At 42.2% G+C, this 16,262-nt stretch overlaps 1 protein-coding gene across 4 annotated transcripts in view; it reads left to right on the top strand.

Annotated features, from left to right (window-relative positions):
• The first annotated feature begins 1,876 nt into the window (after positions 1 to 1,876).
• PBX1 (PBX homeobox 1) overlaps positions 1,877 to 16,262 on the top strand; it is a 327,557-nt gene continuing 313,171 nt past the window's right edge. For all 4 annotated transcript variants that reach the window (XM_077760044.1, XM_077760041.1, XM_077760039.1 and 1 more), the window contains exons 1-2: positions 1,877 to 2,184; positions 5,414 to 5,487. In XM_077760044.1, coding sequence (XP_077616170.1) covers positions 1,994 to 2,184; positions 5,414 to 5,487 — 265 coding nt within the window. In that variant the 5' untranslated portion in view covers positions 1,877 to 1,993. The remainder of the gene's footprint in view (positions 2,185 to 5,413; positions 5,488 to 16,262) is intronic.

Here is a 16,262-nt window from a genome sequence, read left to right as displayed (position 1 = left end):
TACTTGCTCCCATACCGATTTCATATAGGCTCTGGTTTGATTTTTATTACCAAAGGTGAGATAATTTCATAATTGTAAGGGATACTCACTGTGATTGACATACAATTTGAGGATATCGCTTTGTGCTCAACTTTTTATTAGTGGGGATTTAAAAAAAACATTGTATAAGTATGTGAATAAAACAGTTGTTATTAAGTAATTGCATCATAATTACAATGAATACTCCCTATTGCATGCCCTCATGCCAATAAGTGCCAAGTAGCTTGTTAAAAACTGCTTTGAAATCCTTTCATAAGGGCTCCTTATGCTGCCAAACTTGTTTTTGATAGTGATTGGGAAGGAGGTTGGAGTGCCATAAAGAATAACATTTTATTTGAGAATCTCAAAACACCTGGCAGGGCTTTCTCCCATTTTGAAGGTTGGGTACACTGAGGTTTACAATGGTTCAACTCATTTCCGTTAGCTGGACTGCCCTCCAGGAAGAGGGTGGGCAACACAATACAACATTTTATATTCCAGTATATTCTGGGCTTTTCCTAAGTCACTCATCTGCCCTTTTCTCTTTTGGCCATGGTGACTGCATAGCCAGTCAGATTTCTCCTCTCACCTTGCCTGATGAAAAGATTGGAGGCAAGTGTGTGATCTACCTGGACTTCAGCTGTGAGTTTCTTATTATCATTGATACCCCCCCCCATTGATTCTATTAAAATCTTTTTTCATTCTTTCCTACCCATTCTCAATTTGAGTCATCTTGTTCAAATCCGTATTATCTTTTTAAGCACTTTAAGGCTCTTTGCATAAACATGGGCAATGAACCCAGGGCTAATTGTTACACGATTCACACTTTTCCATTAGATCCAGGCAGGTTGCATGGTTGAAACGCCGGGTTTTGGGAGGGACCCACACTTTGGTTTGAATTCCAACAGTTAAAAACTACGGGACCCTTGGACAAGTTATTTAATCTTTTTGAGTTCCCTCTTTGCAAAGTGAAAATCATACCCCATAACTCACAGAGATGTCTCGGGGATTAAATAAAATAAGTCTTGTAAATTACTTGGTGCATAGTAGGCATTCAATAAATGTCAGCTCGTTTCTTATTCCAGTTAATAATGCTTATTAGACTATATTAAAAACTAGAAGCAGACTGTGATAATGCATTTCTTTATTAAGTATTTAAGCCAAATAACTAATTTCCCCCAGGGGAAGGGAGAGAGATGTTGAATTAGATTCATTTGGTGGACTTATTTATTAATCTTTTCTTTCTTCAACATTATTTTGTTTCATAGTTCATGATGTAGTTTTCATGCAGCACCAATGCCACCGTTCAGCATTCCTTTTCACTCGACTGTGATCTTTAAGAAACTCTATTATTACATCCGCCGTGTATTAGAGGTCATTGTTAGTTACATTAACAGCTCGGGCTGTGTTTCGTAACTACTTTGTGCTGACAAACTTTTGCTCTCCGGTTTCCCTGAGGTCTAAGGATTTACAAGGATCCGGTTTTCAATTGCAATGGTACAGCAGGAGAAAACAGGGGTGGGGAGCAGACTCACACCGCCTGTGTTCTCGGCTGTCAATACCACACTTTTGCATTGAAGGGGGGCCACGTTCTCCTCAAGGACGGCAGCCAAGCGAGGCGGGCGACAGGACCGGGCAGTAACTGAGGCGGAGCCCCGGTGCCGCGGCACCTTTAAGGACCGGAGACTTGGCACTAGCCCGGCCTCCTTCCCGGCCCACCTCTGAACTCTGATTGACAGGGCGCCGGGCGAGGAGGAGCCGAAGGAGGCCGAGGGGAGGGGCAGGGAGGCGCGCGGGGGGGGGANCTAAAAGAGGCAAAGGGATTTTTTTTTTTCTTTTGGTCTTCTTTTTTCCCCCTTCCCTGTTTATCCTGAAAAGGATCTGAAGCCAGCTTGAAGGATAAAAAGCCTTGGTGCTGCCCAGGAGCCGAGCCGAGGAGAAGAGGAAGAGCCGGGGGCTGCCGTTGCCTTTGGAGATGGACGAGCAGCCCAGGCTGATGCATTCCCATGCTGGGGTCGGGATGGCCGGACACCCCGGCCTGTCCCAGCACTTGCAGGATGGGGCCGGAGGGACCGAGGGGGAGGGCGGGAGGAAGCAGGACATTGGAGACATTTTACAGCAAATTATGACCATCACAGACCAGAGTTTGGATGAGGCGCAGGCCAGGTGAGATGGAGGCTTTTCTTTTCCTTTCTTGGGGTTTTTTGTTTTTCTCCCTCTCGCAGGGGGAAACAATGGGAACCGAATCAGCACAGCGCTTTCTTTTTAAATGTTATTTCTTTTCCCATTTTGACGAGCAACTACATGGCGGAGGAGTAAAATTGGAAGGAGCGTTGTTATCGAAAGTGTGTAATCGCCCATGCCGAGATGTGCCTCTGTGTGTGTGTGTGTGTGTATGTGTGTGTGTGTATGAATATAGAGATATTCATATATGTCCACACAAACACTCAGGCACGCTGAAAATACTGCCAACGGATCCAAAAGCGGCCCTCGGCACTTTTTACTGCTTTAAAAAAGTATCAGAGAGAACAGAATTGACAAGTTTTGAACAGCATTCTGTGCCTTCTTGTTGAGGGACTCCTTAACATTACAAAATAAAATGTTCCAATAACACTTTATTTGCAAATTTAGTGACTCCTCACCTAATTCAGAGACTTTGGCTTTTCTTTTTTGACGTGCTCCTCCAAAATTAATTTGGATCTTTTCCTCTTTCTGCCCCCTTAAAAAAAAAAGCAGATTAATTCTTTGTCAGTACTTGTCAGCTATCCAAAAAATATTTTGCATTCACTTGGTTCTGTTTCAGAAAAAGCTAATGGAAAGAAGGAAAACATGATTTTGCTTTGAGGCATATTGGTTAGTTTCAGGAGACTCAGATATTCAGTTTAACTTTATTGTCTCTTAATTTGAGTCAGTTTACCAACGTGCTGTGAATGTATGGTCCTTTTAAAAAAAGGGGTGGTTGGGGGGACAAAAATCAAGCATGTTTTTTTCCCATGTTTTTTTTCAGGGCCACTTAGGATGCACAGAAATAGAAATGAAGGCATGTGTGAATTTCATGTATTTTCAGTGCTATAGGACAGGAAGGTCTTTATTAAGGAAACACAATAAAGAAGCTGTGTAGCTTCTCAAGTTAATCCATTGCTAGGTAGACAGTTCAACACTCCAGGATTTTACAGTAAATTCTCTTTCAAAACAAAATGTAGAGCCAATGGCAACCCACTAACAGCTTGCCCAAGGCCGATCTCAAAAAGGAGAATTTAAAAAATCTAATGACCACTTATGTCTTTACTGTTAATTACCCCGCTTTGTTGAATCTCAGAAGTAGTTGTTGTTTTTTTTAATATGTTCACAATTCCTATGCCCCAAATGACTCAGTTATGTGGAAAAGACATTATTATATGTATTTTTGTCTTAACGGGAATAAGGAATTTGAGTTGAGAAAATGAGAAGCGTTGGATGTTAGGAATTATACCCTTATTTTAGCTGCAGGCACACGCAACATGTAAACTCAAGAAGTACTGAGGTTTACGTGTGCTGGAAAACTTAGAAATGTTCGAAGCCAGGAACTATGCTTCATTTTTTTTAATGGGGGAAAGTTTCCAAAATTAATTGGTGCTCTTTTTGAATCGTATTATCTTTACTGAAGCTCATAATTACAGCAAAGTGGACGATTTCCCACTGGCCATCCCTTTTTGAATTGGAACAGATTTCTCCATTACATTGTTGCAGAAAAATAAACTCAGACATACCAGTAAGCTGGTTTAATAACAAGTTTGTGAAGTGGCAAGGGGCCGGGAAGGCTCGAGACTTCCCACTTTTCCTCATGCACGGTCAGTGCTCCCTTTTTGTATAACTGAGGACAGCCGTGGGTTGGCGGGTCTCCCCTGATAGTGGCCTAGATGCTGAGAGAGCTCAGACTCACATTTTGGGATAGGGAACTCTGTTTTCTCTCTACAACCCCATGGATGTGTTATGGAAATGGAGTATTTCTGGAAAGCCTTGTGGGGCTTTCTGTTGTTGTTGTTCTTGTTGATTTTTCCATTTGGGCCTCTATGTAAGAATACAATTAATGAAAACTATTTGAAAAGGCCCCCAAAGAGGTCTTTGATACAGTGAAGTATTTTCTACCTTTTTTTTCCTCACCCCCCCATTGGAACTCAGTCACCATTGAGCTTTCCTTTTGGTGAAACAATGTAACTCTGCTTAGCAGATACTATATCTGCTTTTCCTTTCCTTAGTTACACATTTCTAACGTGCATTATTTACAAAGTAAACCGTTAGAATTTTAGACACAATACATGTGTTTATTTTGATACTCTTGGATTCTGAGCTTATTCCTCCTCTGCTGAACAGTCTAGTGAGCATGCTTCTGGTTAGTTCATGAGGATGTGTGTCTGTTTTTTTTTTTTTTTTTTTAACTTTCACAAGAATTAAAAAAGAATTGCATGTGTCTGGAGTGCCAGGGGTTTCCATTTGTCTTTACACATTAATTTCAGTTTGTAAACAGAATTCCCTTCACTGAGAGCTGATAGGATCAGTATTTTGTTTCCAAAACAATATCCTTCTGCTAAGTGCTTCCATAGTAAAATAAAGGGAAAGGTATTGTTTTGTCCCTTCAAGTGCATTCTGAATGCAAACACGCACAAGAACCAGGTAAATCACTAATCTAAAAGGCAGAATTGTATTCATTTTTTCCCCAATGGGTACAAGGTCCTAATTGTAAATAATTGAATTTCAACACCTGCAGATAAGCGGTGTGTGCACAAGAGGCGTAATGTGAACACAGAGAAATGAATTTATTCCCCATATGGGTATGTTTGCCCCGTGGCAATGCATTTCCATACTCTTTAACTTGGGGACTGAAATTTTATAAATTGACAGTTCTACTCAGAAGACCTTTCAAGCATCTTGTGTTTATGAGAATACAGGGGCATCTGCGGAATGAATTCGAACACATGGATGAATTAAATTTGAAAACACACACACAGACCAAGAGGCAGACAGCTCCTACGCTGTGGTGATTGCATAGATGATAGAAAACTGTTATCCTAGGCATTTAGCTTCGCCGTATCCATTGCCCTGGATGTAGGATTATTGGTTTAAGAATTCCACTTTGATTAAACTATTTAAAAAAAAAACCCAACTCTCCCTAAATGGGCATAATTTAGGTTAGTTCTGTTCTGTAGTTAAATCCCTACTCTCTCCCAGCTAATTAACGTTATTTCCTTTTCTATGGCGGGACTCTGTATATTAAGTCATAAAACAATCGAAGCATGCCACAGAGTTATGCTTGGTATATAATTTTGGCTAAATGTTCAGATTTCTCCCCCTGTGCATTATCAGCAGTTTGATCTTGAAAGTCCACCTAAGCTATTATGTTGTTTCTTTCTTGCAGAAAACATGCTTTAAACTGCCACAGAATGAAGCCTGCCTTGTTTAATGTGTTGTGTGAAATCAAAGAAAAAACAGGTAGGAATGAGATTTCAACGTTTAAGCGTTTTCTTTGGCCGATCGACTCACTTAGCCAGCAATCACTAACCCATTACTTAAATATTAAAATTTCAGAATAAAAGTACTCTTAAGATTGATCGCATATTCCAATAGGGAGTTCTAACAGCCCTGCTTCCTGGGAAAGAAAGCACCAAGTTTCCTTGACAGCTATTACCAAGCATTACTGGTTTATTTTCCTTAACTCTGTTACCAGCCTCTTTGAAATTGGGGCTAGGATCGAGGTTCTGCAGGGAAATTTATAGAACGGTGTGTCTTTGGGGGGAAAAATATGAAAGTAAAAGTCTGTTTCCTGAAGGAAGGTATTTTGGCCCATATTTAAAAGCCTAGTGTTTTTGGAGTTGGGCATGGGGGCTAAACTGTTTAAAGTTTCCTTTCCTTTTTTTCTTGTAATGGTACAAAGGATCAGGCTAGAGGTTTCTCGGCACTGTTGTCAAATACCTTTGTGGAAAACGCTATACAACATCAGGTTATCGGTATTTGAGTGCCCTGCGATTTTATAGCAGGGGGAAGCGTTGGGTTTGGGAGAAAATAATGCCATGAGATCACTCATTCTGTTGTTTTTCTACTTTCTAGACCTCATATCATGGACTAACACACTTATAACACATCCCAGGAGGGCATTTAAATTTTAAAGCAACAATTAAAAAATAGCAGTCATCAATCAGAGGTGTTCTTAAACAGCAGATGCTCTGGGAAGGACATTTAGCAACAGCCTCTTGTTTGTTTATTTTATCCTTCATTTTCCAAAGTGGCTGAATCTCTCCCTTGTAGGAAGAAAGAGATGAGAGGGCAATCCGAAACTAGGGCATAAAGATGAGGAACGAGGGGTGGTTATATAAAGCGGGAGCTTCTGCCGGCCTCTCTGACTTGCTCGCTCGTTTCAGAGCCGTGCGAAGTACCTGCCATCCCATTTATTTATTTATTTTTTACAACAAGGAGTGTAACAGTCAATAATTCATATCTAAACCATATAAGCAAGGGCATGACATGAATGAAAGTGACAATAAATATGATTGCATGCCCGGTTGATATACATTGATAGTTACACATAAAAAAGGGGTGGGGGTGAGGGCACTCAGGGTGGCTTTCTTTTTGAAAGCTCTCTGTGTTTCTCTTTTTAAAAAAATAAATAGTTTCAAGATGTGACCGTTGATCGAATATGTAATTACTTGGGTCTTGCAATCTATGTGAAATTAGCAAGCAGCTCCATTGTTGAATGTTACGTGTGTTGGGCACAACATTCGAGACAAAGCACCTGAGCAGTGATGTTCAGACCTTGGAGCCTTCCAGGTTGCCTTGCCAAAGCCTAACCTTACTGCAAAGCTGATAATTACATTATTTTAGCTGTGAAACGCCTCTTAGGAGATTTATGAATTGTGCATACAAATATCAAAGAGCTCTTACAGTTTGTCACACTTTTTAGCTTTTTTTTTTTTCCTATTAGCCAGAGCAGGAAACCTGCGTGTATGTGTATATATATTTTTTTCCCTCTCCTTTTTTCTTCCTTCTCATTTTCTTTTTTTGATCTCTGATGTGTATTTACCTTGAATATTTGGTTTGTTGAAATTTGCTTCTAACTTAGTATGCTCTCCTGCCCATCTTGATTCATCAAATATATAGAATCAAGACATAAAGGCATATTTGATAATCCAGGCTAAAGCGACTCTATTTTTGAAGACACTTATCAGATATTTATGGAAAGGAAGCCCATCGGGGCACTTGAATGTATATTGTGGCCAAAGTGTTTAATTCTAGTCTTCTAATTAAAACCTACAAGGCAGTAGATCAAAGTGGGTGGGTGTGAACAGAGAGATCCGGTTCTGGTGTGGGTTAAAGAGTTTGTTCCTTATTCATACTGGCTAAACTACGGTGATAGGAAGCAGTGGTGTTGGTCAAAATAACACTTGAAAGGTGTAATCTATCATTGGATTGTATATTTTGCTTTTAAGATTAACTGTCCATTGATGAATTGATGTTTGGAGAATTTTAAAAACCCAAGTTCAGTTTCGGTGTGTTGTCTTTAGAATAATATATTTTAAAAAATAGTTTATGAAGTACTGTGGATTGAAAAGGACCCCTGCCCTTGTGTTAAAGGGGAAATATACATGTGCGCACACACATACACGTCATAGAGGTTTGGATTGACAGGGCACCCATGGGTGAAAGTTAAAAAAAAAAAGGAAAAAAAAGGCTTTCCTCCTTGGTTTTCTTCAACTTGCACGTTAGAAGGAGGGGAAGGAAGAAACGTCTCCTGGAATGCTGAGTGTTCTGCGTTATAGGTGGGAGACAACTGGCGTGTGGAAGAGAAGCCTTTGACTCTAAAGCATGATTACTCCGTCGCTCAGGATTTGCCCAAATCCCGGTCGCGGTGCCAGCACATCTCCCATGCGGTCGATGTGTCCGAGACACATCAAGTGTGTAAAGTTGCAGGAGCTTCCCCCCCACCCCACACCCCCTCTTGATCCAGGGCTGGTAAGCAGGTCTGTTGGCTAGTCAGTTCCTATGCATTCCTGCATTGTTAGGGGACTTTCTCTATTGTTATTTCCCAGCCCCCTTGCTTCTAATGAGCATTTTTGAGTTTCCATCCCAAGCACTGTAGAGGTGACTTGGTTTAAGGTGGGCTGGCTTGTTTATTCTCACGCGAAGTTCCCACGGTTCGGCTCACCTAGGTATTTAGAAGGAAGACTGGACACTGAGGGGAGCAGCGGTAATGGCTTTTTACTGCTTTTACTTTTTTTTTGTTTTTGTTCATGGTTTCCGGTGGAAAGCTCAGAACTAAGCAGGGAAGATTGTCTTACCCACCTTTTGCAACTCGAAAAGAAACATGCGCACAACACCCGAAGTAGGCAGCACCGTCTAAATTACAGTTGATTGATGGGTATTTAAGTCAGAAATTACTGTGAGGATATTAAAAAAAAAAAACACACCATGTGTCTTCTTGCTTCAGAGTGTGGGTGAGTTTTTATTTTGATACCCTTTTGCTTTTTAAAAATCAATGCTAAGAAAAGAGAAGGCCTGCAGAATGCTCGGGCGGCAAATCTCAAAAACAACAGCAAGGAAACCCGGGGTGGAGGGGGGCACAACAGTGTGTATCTCACAAGTGGCTTTTCTCCGCTCTCTCCTTCTGGGATCGGAGGGATTTAATACAGAGTTTTGGGCCATTGAAGATCTTATTTTCTTTTGTGTTTAAGGAACTGTTCCTTGTCTTCCCACATAGTAGCAATAGGCTGACTTTGACCTAGGTGTATATGTGGGGGTGGGGGGGGTGAGGGGGTGATGCGATGGAACAGAAGAAAAAAAAAGTCAGACACATTGTATCTCTTAAAAAGACCTTGCATATAATTTCAAATGTCTCTTGCTTTTTTTTTGTTTTTTAACTTTAGTGTCAAAAACCATGCAGGTTTAAAAATCAGGCAAACACTCCGAAAATACTGGGTGCCATTTACTAGAGAGAGTATTTATAGATAGCAATGAAGAGCGGTAATTGTTGTGAATAGTTTTTAATTTTAGAACTTAATAGCTATATATGGCGTTTTCAGCCGATTTTCCTCTGCGAATTATCTGCGCTGAAGTTAAATCAAATCACTGAAGGAGGTTAAAAAAAATTAGACTTTTTTTTTTTGCTTCCTTACCACCCTTTTGTTCTCTCTCTTTTCTTCTTTCTCTGTGTTCCATTAACACCCCTATCATAGAACTGTGTGTGCGTGTGTGTGTGTGTTTTTAAAGTATACTACTGTATTTCACTTTCGACACCCTCCCTTACTCGCCCCTGCCACTTCTTCCTAATACAGCAGTTATATTATGAGACTGGTGGTCTTCTCTTCTTTACAGCGTTAGAGAATAATTTGTGTGTGTGTGCGCGCACTCGTGTGTGTGTGTGTGTGTGTTTGTATAAGTAGGAGAGGGACACGATGCAGCGAAGCTGTATCCAGCAAGGGAATAATTCTGATAGTAGGCCTTGAGCTGAGCAGGAGTGAGATACCTTTAGACAATTTAGGGCTGCCTCCGCTCACATCCCTTTTGGGGTCAAAGTGGCAGAGTGACTTGATAAAAGTTCATCTGTCGCAGGCAAATGCAAAAAAGTTTTTCTTGCTGACCAGAGAGTTCAAGTGTTGGGGCTTCTTTTTTCTTTTCTTTTTCCTTCTTTCTTTTTTTGTGGAAGAGGCTGAAAGGGAAAGCGGGGAGCCAGGGAAGGGATGTTCCAAATGAGCTTTGCTTGAACACTACCATTCAGGGCCAGCAGTGAGCTGGGCAGAAGTAATGTGATTCGACACTACACGGTTTATCATAATCTGGTTGTAAGCTATAGACCCTGTAACGCTGACTGAGGAGAAGTATCCCTTCCTTTCAGTCACTTCGATGTGATCCATTTTTAGGAGTGGATTAGATAAATTCTGGCATTTGAGAGGTAGGAAGGAGGGGGTGCTGAGCCCGTGGAGGGTCAGACCTCTCAGAAGGAGAGTTTTGAAGTTTGGGCTCACTTCTGACCATCAGGACGCCTGTGAGGATTGGGGATTTAAGTTCAGGGAACTGAGAGAGGGTTTGGGTGCCCCGAGCTGGGGGTGAGTAAGGCTGTGGGTTCCCACTGGGCGGCGCCGGGAGGGGGCGTAGTGCCTGCCTGTGGGGCGAGCCCGCTGCCCGTGCCAGGCAGCCCACGTGCTTTTCCCTTGCCTTCTGACATCCGTGAACTTTTGGTTGTTGTTGTTGGCAGAATTACACGAATACCCTCAAACAAGCAAACAAACCAAAACTTAAATACTGAACATATTTGAATAGGAGAACATTTTCAGTTTAATCTAAAGCATAACTCTAGCTTCTTCGGAGATACGGTTTCCACTCACGGCTCAGGGAAACGTAGCCTTGATTTTGGTTTCAAACTGCTTTTAGATGGAGGCTGTTATGTCTTGAACTTGGTCAGGGGAAGCCAAGTATATGTCGTTCCTTTCCCTTTTCATATATTAAAAAATTCATTACACACACACACACACACACACACACACACACACAGGCCACATGACCAAGGTAGTGTCCCAAATCCAGCTTCCAAAGACCGTTCTTAGTCACTCTCACATGACCCTGAGAGCGCCCGGTCCATCTGCACTGCCGTTCGTGCCTGGGTGAGAGGAATATGGTAACTCTGGCTCCGCCCCTGCCCCTTCCCTCAGGTGGCATGGCCAGCTTTAAGGGACGCAGTAATTGATAAATAAAATAAGGAGAGGATTAATGAGTTGTTTGCAAAGTGCTTCGAGCTCCCTGGGCTATATAAATAAAAGATGCTGTGTTTTCTATAATAAATTATGTCAGGACCCAGATCCTATTCCATTTCTTAGGATGGTGCTGTGTTAACCCTTTCAGGCCAGAGGAACGTATCTCACGGGGAGAATTCTCCAGGCAAAAATTTGGCTCCATCTGCATCTGAGAGGTGTACTTCTCAGAACTTGGCAGAGTGATTTCCAGAAAAAAAAAAATGTGCAGGTATAGACTGCCATAAGATTATAAAAACTATCTCCCTTTATGGCAGAATAAGGTCAGTAGTGACTTCCCAGAAGGTCTTCTTACCACTGACAGCTGTGTTTCAATCTCTCAATCATTGGTGGAAATTGAGATTGCAATGGGTGGAAAAAAAATCATCCTTTTGAGTTTAACTCATAGATTCAACTACATCTTGCACTGATGCTTTTGTCATTAAGTGGGAATGGGGATGGGTGCCTTGCCCCTTTGTTAGCTCTGGACCTACCACTAAGTAGTTTAAGATGATAGGCAAAAAAATTGCTTAAATAGTTTCGGGAGAAACCATAATAGTAGAGATTAAGGACTTGGCCTCTGTGTTTATATCTCACATCTCTGACTTTTTAGCCCTGTGACCTTATTCGAGTTACTACACCTCTCTGTGTTTCATTTTCCTCATCTATAAACAGGAGATAATGATGATACGTATCATGGAGGGGTGTCCTGAGGATTAAATGAGGTAATACATGTAAATTACAGTGCCTGGCATAAGCAGTCAATAACTGTTAGCTTTTATTATTTCTGGCCCTGTTTTCTTATATGAAAAAGAGAGGCTTGCACCAGATGGTCCCTAAAGACCAAGCCAATTCCAAGACTCTGTGATTCTATGCTGAAAAGAGACAAAAATTGCTGAATTTAAGATTTGCTTTCTTTTGTTTCTCTTGCTGTTCTCTTAAAGTGAGATTTAGCTATATCTGACCAAAGGGCTGGAACTAGGTTGGAAGAAAACAGGGTGGGGGGGGGGAATGGGTAGGAACAAAGACGAAGGTTTTTAGTTCTCCATAAAGAGGACAATAACTACCTGAAAAACTGAACTTGTGTATATTAGTGATTGTGTTTTCTTAGCATCAGCAACTAAAGATATGATGTAATTATAGTTAAAGGGGCGCCTGGGTGGCTTAGTCGGTTAAGTGTCCGACTTTCGCTTAGGTCATGATCTCGCGGTTCATGGGTTCGAGCCCCGCGTCGGGCTCTGTGCTGACTGCCAGCTCGGAGCCTGGAGCCTATTTCAGTCTGTGACTCCCTCTCTCTCTGACCCTCTCCTGCTCACACTGTCTCTCTCTCTGTCTCTCCTAGAAGTAAATAAAAAAATATATTAAAAAAAATTTCCTCTCTGAAAACATACTGATTCATCCATTCAATTTACAAAGTTTCAAAGTAGGGAGAGTAACACAAAGTGTGTTTAAGGTAACAGGGATCTTTTCCTGACTTCCTCATATGTTTCTCATTTAGGAAAACTTTACCTTTATCATAATGACAGGCTTGATACATTGTAGGTTTTATTCTTTTTTATCTTTTTTATATCTTTTTCTTTTTTTAAAGAGCATACCCTGTGGCCAATATGGCAATTGAACTCATGACCCTGAGATAAGAAGTCACATGCTCTACCAACAGAGCCAGCGAGATGGCCCTGATAGTCATCTGGAAATATAGTTCATATAGCATGAAATTCATCCAATGTAAACTGTATGGTTCAGTAGTTTAGTATATTTACAAAATCGTACAACCAGCAGAACCTGAATTTAGATACTTATTCATCACTTCCCCAAAAACCCAGTACCCGGGACCAGTCAGTTCAGATTTCTCCCTTTGCCTCGCCCCTAGAAATTGCTATCCCCTTTCTTTATGGATTTGTCTGTTCCGGGAATTTCACATACACGGCATCACATAATATGTGTTTTGTTACTTGCTTCTTTCACTTAGCAGAATATTTTTAGGTTCGTTATGCTGTAGCATGGCATCTATGTACCTCATTCCTTTTCATGGCCAAGTAATATTCTGTTGTATGGATATACCACATTTTGTTTATCCATTCATCAGTTGATGGGTATTTAGCATGTTTTGTATGTTTTTGCTGCTGTGGACATTTGCATACAAGATTTGGGTGGATGTTTGTTTCATTTCTCTGGATGTATACCTTGGAGTGGCCTCCTGGATCACATGCTGCTCCATGCTTTGCACTTTGAGGAACTGCCACACTGTTTCCCAGAATGACTGTAGGAGGTGTAATCTTAAGTCATATTGTAAATGACACCATGTTTTGTCTTTACCGCCCCCAGCCTTCCATGTTTTTCAACCTTCTTCTCCATCAGTGAGAGATGGCTCACTGTGAGAGATGCCTCTATGTTTAGGATTCTACTGTGGTTTTTTTTGTTTGTTTTCTTTGATCAATACCTACTCTAAATTTTTTTTTTTGATAAATTTAAGTCAGAGGAATGAATCTCTACTGCTGGAATTTCAAGTGCCAGATTCCTGGAAAGGAAGAAATTAGCAAAAGAGATTGGGCAATTTTTTTGAATAGCAATCTGGTATGACAGGGAAAGCCAAGACTTTGAGGCAAACCACCCTGGATCCCATTCCTAGCTTGGTGTGTAATATTACTAAGTTACTTGATTTCACAGAGCCTCAATTTCCTCACCTATCCTGTAAAGGTAATAACACTTTAATTAATAATTAATAATTTGGGGGACTAAGCAACACAATAATATAAACCATATAGTCTAGTGAGTGTGCTCAGTAAATGCCAACTACTTTTTATGGGTTTTGTTTTTTCCCAAACGACAAGGCAGAATGTTGATCACCCTGCTCATAAGTTTGGCTGTGTCTGTGCGGGTTGGGTTTTCTACCAGGTCTATCCAGGAGTTTTAGAGGCTCACCAAAATGCTTCCTGACCCTGCTGCATTTACTTGCTTTGAATGGTTGTCTTTGTAAGAAGGGGAAAGACTCTTGGGTAAATCTCAGCAGAAGGCATCCCGACTTACCTGCACCTCCCTCCTTCAGTCCTAGAGTTCTTGAAAGGGAATCCCATAGAACAGTGCTGCTCAGTTAACACATAAGTAATTTTAAATTTAATTTTTAAATGTTTATTTATTTTGAGAGAGAGAGTAGGGAAGGGGCAGAGAGAGAGAGAGAGGGAGGGAGAGAGAGAATCCCACGCTGGCTCCACGCTGTCAGCTCAGAGGCTGACACGGGGCTCAGACTCCCAAACTGCCAGACAATGACCCCAACTGAAGTCAAGAGCTGTTCATGATCTCACAGTTTGTGGGTTCGAGCCCTGCGTCGGGCTTTGTGCTGACAGCTCAGAGCCTGGAGCCTGCTTCGGATTCTGTGTTTCCCTCTCTTTCTGACCCTCCCCTGCTCACGCTGTCTCTCTCTCTCTCTCAGAAATTTAAAAAAAAAAAGAGCTGGACACCTACCTGACTGAGCCACCCTGGTGCCCCTTAAATTTAATGTTTTAAATTTCCTAGTGGCTCATTAAAAAAAGTAAAAAGAGGTGAAATTAATGTTAAGAACTAGACTATTAAATCCAAATATCTAAACTATTTCAACATGTGATCAACATTTTGTTTTTTCTTTTGTACTAAGACTTTGAAACCCATTGTGTATTTTACATTTACAGCACATCTGCAGTGTGGACTAGCCACACTTCAAGTGCTCAAGGGTTACAGGTGGCGAGGGTCTTCCATATTGGTCAGCTTGGCCAAGGAATGGTTGTTTTGACACAAACTTTTGTTTAGTTTTCTTTTGTGGCCAAGCTTTTGCGCTCCGGAAGACACATGGTTGTTCCCTACCCAAACTTGATCTGGTAGTTCTGCGGCAATTGAAATTGGTTCCTGACGCAAAGCCATGTTCCAGAATAAAGCGTATATCTTAGGCATCTCTTTCTGGCAGACAGTGTCCTGTTAGGGAGAGCTAGGATGAAGTGGTTCTTCACTACCTCCTTCTATTTTTTTACTTTTTGCTTTTCATAACTTATTGTTTTATGATTTGTTTCCATATCCTTCACATCTGAAATGTTCCCTAGGAGAGAACGATGGGTGGAAGCAGCCATCTTGTTTCCTGCAGTTCGAATACAGTGAACAAGTCCAGAGGAGTTCATGGTGTGACCTAAGTTCGCAGGACCGGAAGTCAGGGTCAGGAGTTCTGAGGCGTACTGCTGACTGCCTCCAAAGTGTGTTATTTTAAGAATGTCATTTAACCTCTTAGTCTCAGGTTTCCACATCCACGGAATGGGCAACTCTGGAGAGCCACTAACCTGACCCCACATCCCGTGGATCATGAGCCTCAACAGGAGCCCTTCCAAGGCTTGGGTCCATGGAATGGAAGGCAGGTGGCGCATTTATAAAATTCTTTTTCATCATTGCAGTTCTAATTTATCCTTTGACTCCTCCTATCTTTTCTAGACAGTCATATAAAAGTGGCTCTGGTGACGTTAAAGCTACCTCCATGAGTCACATTGAATTGGGGAAGGCAAACCGTGAGAGGAGAAAAAAAATTAGTGATTTTTTTTTTTTAATTGAAGCATTTAGCATCACATTTACAAAGCCAGTTGGAGGCCAGTCCCACTTTAATCCACCTTGTTGACTCCATGACTGGATGCAAATAATGGTTCTTTTGCATCCTTTCTGTTTGTAGCTGTTGGATTCTAGACTGGAGAGTGCTTTTTGGAAAACACAGAGATTTGTGGTTGCAGGATTGGAAGTGCAGTATAACCTTTGCAAGTTCATCCTGCGGGGCCCAGAGGAGTAGGGGAAACTTGGGTTTGCTTTTCCCCTTGGGATTGTGCAGTTACTGGTTTTCCATTTGCCTCAGCTGAAATATGAAATAAGGTCTGTTTCCCACCCACCCGACGGGGGCTTCTAGAGACTTAAAGTGAGGATATTTAGAAAGATGTTTGCTTGTCTCTAAGATGAAGTGCGGCCTGCGAGTGCGGGGGAAGGGGGGAAGTTCTGGGTCTGTCGTGCTTTGAGGCCGGGATGAATCTGCCACTAGCTCTAAGGAATAAGTTTACCTAGTGGCCTGCGCTGGCGGCCGGAGGGCGGGCAGGCGGGCGTCTCTGGGGGGCCGGGGGCTGCGGGATCCGAGGCCATCGGAGGCCGCGCGGCCCGGAGGAGAACCCTCCTTGTAATCCCCATTGTTAATCGAATGGAAAGTTTGCATTTCTCTTTTGTCCCGAACAAAGGAAGCGTCTCGGCGACCCTAACGACGAGCCGGCCTCCCTGCCTAACGCGGGGCCCGCTGTCCNCCCAGGTGGGAGGCCCGGGGGTGCGGGGTGGGAGGGGGACGGTCCCCGCAGCCACTACGGAGGAGGGCGGCTCGAGCGCCAGGTGGAGCACGGAAGGCGGAGTCGTCTGGAAGGAGTTGAGGGGGATGCGCGGCGACGGAAAACTTTGGGAACTTAGGGAAACGCGGGGCCGCAGCCTAGAGAGGCCCTGGGCCACCCG

This window comes from Crocuta crocuta, unplaced genomic scaffold, assembly GCF_008692635.1.
Source record: "Crocuta crocuta isolate KB4526 unplaced genomic scaffold, BGI_CrCroc_1.0 scaffold133, whole genome shotgun sequence".
NCBI lineage: Eukaryota > Metazoa > Chordata > Mammalia > Carnivora > Hyaenidae > Crocuta > Crocuta crocuta.
This window is presented reverse-complemented; position numbering and strand designations above follow the sequence as displayed.